Source organism: Antrostomus carolinensis, unplaced genomic scaffold (genome assembly GCF_000700745.2).
Source record: "Antrostomus carolinensis isolate BGI_N321 unplaced genomic scaffold, ASM70074v2 scaffold42125, whole genome shotgun sequence".
NCBI lineage: Eukaryota > Metazoa > Chordata > Aves > Caprimulgiformes > Caprimulgidae > Antrostomus > Antrostomus carolinensis.
Window position 1 is genome coordinate 12,801 of NW_010317830.1, and position 5,720 is coordinate 18,520.

Genomic DNA, 5,720 nt, shown 5'->3' on the forward strand with positions numbered 1-5,720 from the left:
ATTCCTAGAAGATGCTTTCAAAAAGCTTACACAGTGGGGAGGCTTTGAAGCCAAACTGGGACACAGATGCAGCAGTCAGGAATGTAGTGTGACCACCGCTTTAGAGCCCCAGCCCAGACCCACCTGCACAAGGAAACTCAAGTTTGCTGCAGTTAAATGTGCAGATTTCCAGAGGTGGGCAGCTCTTCCAGCTAAAGTCATGGAGTTTGACACTCCTTTTCCCTCGGAATCCTATTTCCCACTAAGCAGTACCCACTAGAGGGCAAGGGTGCTCTACGGCAAGGTGGGTAACTGTCGAGAGACCAAAGCAGCTTAACAGGCAGCAAAGCATTCAGTCCTACCTGTATGTCACTGCTAGTTGAATAATTTTCTCTAATCAACTCTCAAGTGTCCCCCGTGGTGTCTCTAATCTCATTTGGATTTCATTTATAACCCTGTACAACGTAATTCTGAATACAGCTGACTTATTTTATTGCTTGGCTGTGATGTTTTCTCACCTGTACATCACCAACTGCCTTTCTCCCTCCAGACAAACAGAAACCAGGGACCTCCATGGTATCAGAGAGGTAAGGCTGGTCACACTATTCACATCCTATTGAAAATGCCAATTTTGTTCCAGAACTAATTTTAGCAAGGAAAAGAGGCTGCTTTGTTTATTTCAAGTGGAAACATTTCAAGACATCATTGAGATAGATTAAAAAAAACAAAATGAGTGTTGATAGCATCTCATCCTCTGCCTGACAGACTCAAGGGTAGAAGTTCAATATCTAGGGGCCTCATTTCAAAGCTGCACTGATATCTGTGAAGACTCCCCACCTTCCAAAAGCAGTTTGCTTGTCTGTCTTTGCCTAGGTACAGACTTGAGGTCTAAACTTGGGTTTCTGGATCTCAAAGCAGCCTCAGTGAGATGAGATCAGGTCCCTAAAAATATCTCCCAAGATACCTATTACTGTTACCTAGCAACAGTGGGATAAGGGGTTCCCAGTCCAGAGACCTTTAGAAGAGAAGCACCAAGCAGAGGATGGTCCATCTGAACCCCATGGTCCATCACCCCCTACCCAAGAAGAGAGGCTGCACATGGGAAAGCAGCAGGAAGTAAGAGCTGGAAGGAATGAAAATATGTGGCTCCTACTTTTCCATCTGATAGTTTCCTACCAAAGTAATAAACCTTGTTTGGAAAGAGGCAAGGGACACAGGGAGCAAAGTCCCTAAGCATTTGTGTGCCAAATTTGCATCAACATCAATGGTCCCAAATACCCTTAATGATCATGATCTAAATGATATGCAGCCCCTGAGGCACTCTAATTCCCAAAGTCATCCAGTCTCCACTGGCACTAAAAGTATATCTCAGCCCTCAGGGTACAAGAAAGGGGAATTCCACCTTCCTAACACTTGTAACTCTCACTCTTAAGAGAGACACTGGCAATACAGGAGCAGTAGCATGATCGGATGTAAAAACATCCAGAGCTCCCTTTGCATGACAAATAAAGGCACAGGACAGAGGGACACAGGAATCACAGAATCATTTTGGTTGGAAAAGACCTTTAAGATCATCGAGTTTCCTTTTGTTCCAGTTCTGGTAATGGCTGCAGGGCTAGAAGGTAATGCTGTCACTGAGAACCAGATCCAAACTGCTTCTTGATTCTGCCTACAAGAAGTGACACAAGTGACAATGGTGCTTTCTGTCAGGCAAACCAGCACCACATCTGAATTTGTCTGAACGCACTGTCTCCCCAGATATCTCTGAACCTGTGTGTTCTGACAGGGGATGGGAAATTTGGCACTGAGGACGGGCCTGAATCAGGACAGCAACTCAAAGGGCAGTGAAAATCAGCCCTGGTCCCATGTATGAGCCAGCAGCAGCCCTGCCTGTTTGCCTCCAGTTGTGTGTAAAGAAACTCCCTTCTCTCATTTTCCAGAGTAGTTAACACTGCCTTCTCTTCTTGACAGCTGCTCGGCAGACACAAGCCAGAAGGATAACAGCATCACTCTGATCTCCATGAAGAACATCAACATGAACAACAGCATGAGTTACCCACCGTCAGAAAAGGTTTCCCTTTTAAGCCTTGCTTTTTAGAGAGTTAGCTGGGGATTATTTCTCTTGCTGGGTAAGAGCATGCCTTTGAGGTATTTCTTTGCTCTCTTATTCCTTCAGAAAGGTAATTAAAAAAAAAAAAAAAAAAGCTGCTATCAAATGCCTAAAGGTCCAAGGTGGTTCCAGTGAGCCTAGTGAAAGTTTGGGTGCCCACCTCAGGTGTACCCAAGCTGCCTGAACTCAAGGTGTCAAGTATACCTCATGTATATAGATGCCATCACCTAGGGCCAGTCATCAGAGCTAGAGTGGTCTGTCATTAAACAGGGGTAAATAAGCTAGCCTTAGTGAAGTCATGATCTCACCCTCTAGTCCAAGTTTACTACACTCCTGGTCTACAGGTGATGTTGGAGCACATTCCCACCAGTACTCTCAGATCCAGTCCATGTGAGCAATTCAAATAATTTTAAATTATTTTAAAGCTAAACTAGCACTGGGACTGGGTCTGAGGGAACACATTGCTTAACTTCATTTGCCAGCTGCTGATGCACCATGGTTTGTTCCTTTTGCAGGTGCTATGAAGCCAAGGACCCAGAACTTGAAGCTGACTCATGACAACCAGCAGTGACTTTCTAGGTTCTTTCTTTTTTTTTTTTTTTTCCCCTTTGGAAAAGAGCAAGGGTGGACTTTATATATAAATTATTATGTCCCTTCTGATCAGTACATTTACAGTAGCATCCTACATAGCTTCTTCTCCTGGGGTCTAAGGGCTTTCTCCAGTTACAGCCTGCCATGCTTAACGGTTAATATGTAACTCTATTTTTTATATGCCTTCAAATCCTCAGATTATTCCAGCAGCAAGAAGCACCAAGGAACCATCTACTTTGCTAATAAACTGCTGCCTTAGATTAATGGCTGTCATAGTCTGTGCCAGCCAGTCACAGGCTCGTTAATCAGTATAGCCCCATGCTGAGACAAACCCATGCATTAGAAAAGCATGATCTGAAGCTGAAGGCCTAATGGGACATAAATGGCCAAGTGCTAGGTCACACCCCAGCACAACTGCTCCAAGCCCCTTATCCTTGGTGCCCTCATTGTCCCCACAGCGGTGGGGATGATCATATCCACCTACCTCACAGGGCTGTTGTGAGGCTATGTTAATCAACGTCTGTAAAGCATTTGGAGAGCCATGAATTAAAGGTGCTGCTGAAATGCAAATTGCCATCTTAAATACTTTATTATTAATAACTGAGCTTCAGGCAGGCAGATCACTATCTTCCCACAGGTCCAACATGCTCAAAGAAGACTCATCTTAAATGTAAAGAACCAGGTTTCTGCACAGACAGGGTTTTATCGGAGTATAAAAAGGAGTAGCCACAAGCAAAATGCTGAACTACTTCATCTCTTGCAGTTTGGTAGCCCGAGTCTGCTGGGAGAGCTTCCATCTTCTGTACCACCATTTTCCCAGAGCTTCCCAATAGTCCAGAAAAGCAGATGCCCCTTCCAGTTCAGCCAGAGCACCCACCTTATGGTGGCACCAGAGTCACCACGATAATGAGAACAGTCCTTCGTTAGGCTCTGCTGTGCAACAGCTCACATTGAGAGCCAGCTGGTTCACAACCCGAGCTGGCTCAGACCCAGCTGCCAGTCCCTTTCACCACCTACAGCAAAATACATCCTTATAAGCCGAGTGACTGAGGATGATGGAGACATCAACACCCAGCCTCCACTTGACTGTAAGAGAAATGATGTGCTGTTGGGTATTTCTGGAGGTCTCGGCTGCCTTATTCAGTAGCATAATGTACTAAAGCACTAACTCTGCAACTACCTTTGCCTCTGCCCATCTTCACCATGACTCCTGCTTGCAAGCTTCACCAGCTCCACAGTCACCACAGACCTCCAGGGCACCCCATCTACCCAGCAGCACTACACCTAGATGCTGTCTTCTCCTAACATGAGCATCAACGTCCATCTACCCTGAAGGTAAACTGTGAAGTTAAGGAAAAAAGATCTAGCCAAGCACTCAAAAGAGGTATCACTGCACACATTCCCCTGCACAGTTTGATGAAACATAACAGTTCAGTTTGATTTAATTTTACAAGATGGATAGGAGATGTTCACCAAAATGTGCCATGCTAGAGGTAGCCATGCTTTGCAGCTGGCAATTAAATGTTCAACAAAATAAATGCTATGTTTGCACAACTCCTGCTGAGATCCAACACACTTTCCATCTTTAACATACTCACAAGGTAGTTTGATAAGGTATTTTTTAAAGAAATCAAGCTGTTCCAGTAAAATTCCTGAAAAGTAAAATGACACCACTCCACTCACCCAGCCTCCACCAGACTGGTGATTTGGCTTGAGCACAAGATCCCAGGTAATTCCTAGGTAGGTGGATCCAGGTATCTCCAGATCTCAGAGACCTATGACTCAGTGCAAGTAGGTTTTTAGTCCCAGGAAGACACCAGGTAGCTGGCAAGCAGCTGTGATATCAGACACTTTAGTAACTGCCAAGCTTTTCCTAACCTCCTCTCCACAATGACCTCCGAAAAATGGTCCCATGCTTAATTTTTATTCCTTTGTGCTCCTTCTTCCCATGGACTCTTGAGGATCTTGACAAATAACCTAAACCTGCTCCACTCTCAAACTGATCCACACCCTAAAGCAAAATTCTAACCTTGACCCTGTTCAAAAGAATGTATAAAAAGTAAACAAGAGAAGTGATGTAACCCCTAACTCCCAGTTGCCCTCTGCTCACCTGAAAGGAGAGATCTTCTCCAAGCTGCAGTGCTCCTACAAAGCACAACGGTGGATGTCCTGGTTTTGCTAGGATAGAGTTAATTTTCTTCTTAGTAGCTAGAATAGCTGTGTTTTACATTCAGTGCAGGATTTGTTATGAGAAGAATGTTGATAAGGTACAAGGACACCGTGTTTGTGTAGTTTGCAAGTACAAAGGACTGGGAGGGGGGAAGCGTAGTAATTAGCAAAACCAAGTATTGGCGTTTGGGTCTGCCAATGAGATATTCCATATCATACCACGTCACAGCAAGTACATTAATGGCCATTGTCTGGAAAACAGGAGGATTCTTAATGGAATCGCTTGGGGTTGCTCTTCTGGGTTTGCAGTTTCAGGTTTGGGGTGCCTTTTTGCTCCTCCAGGATTGCTATCAGTGGGTGGTGAGCAATTCTATTGTGCATCACTCATTTATAGATATATATTATTATTAACATTACTATTTTAATTTTATTTTATTTCAAATATTAAATTGTTCTTCTTTCAACCTACAAGTCTCTTTACCTTTAGCCCTCCAGTTCTCTCCTCTATTCCCTGCATGGAGGGCAGGAAGGGGCAGGGGGTGCGAGCAGCTGCGTGGTGTTTGGCTGCCAGCCAAGTTCAACCACCACAGTCTTTATACCAACTTGCTCACACTATGCCTCTGCTCCCGCCGCTCATTAGCCCAGCTCTAACTGGCACACAGGATGAGGGGAAACAAGCAGCAGCACTAGCAGAGCATGAATGCAGCTGGGAAGAGTGGCAGGAGAAGCCCTGGAGGGGTTTCCAACCAAAGCTCAGTCAGGGGATGTGGAGCAGACGATCCTCTGCACTCCTTCCAGTCTCAACATGATGACTCAAGACCATCTTGAGACCATTGCAGATGTCAAGAGGATGAGGCCAGACTCTTTTCAG

General features: G+C 44.9%; 1 protein-coding gene across 1 annotated transcript in view; it reads left to right on the top strand.

Annotated features, from left to right (window-relative positions):
• Positions 1 to 2,077, top strand: part of ECSCR (endothelial cell surface expressed chemotaxis and apoptosis regulator) — a 10,101-nt gene extending 8,024 nt beyond the window's left edge. Inside the window, exons 9-10 of the mRNA XM_029085135.1 lie at positions 530 to 566; positions 1,951 to 2,077. Of these exons, the coding sequence (XP_028940968.1) occupies positions 530 to 566; positions 1,951 to 2,077 (164 nt within the window). The remainder of the gene's footprint in view (positions 1 to 529; positions 567 to 1,950) is intronic.
• Positions 2,078 to 5,720: the final 3,643 nt, after the last annotated feature.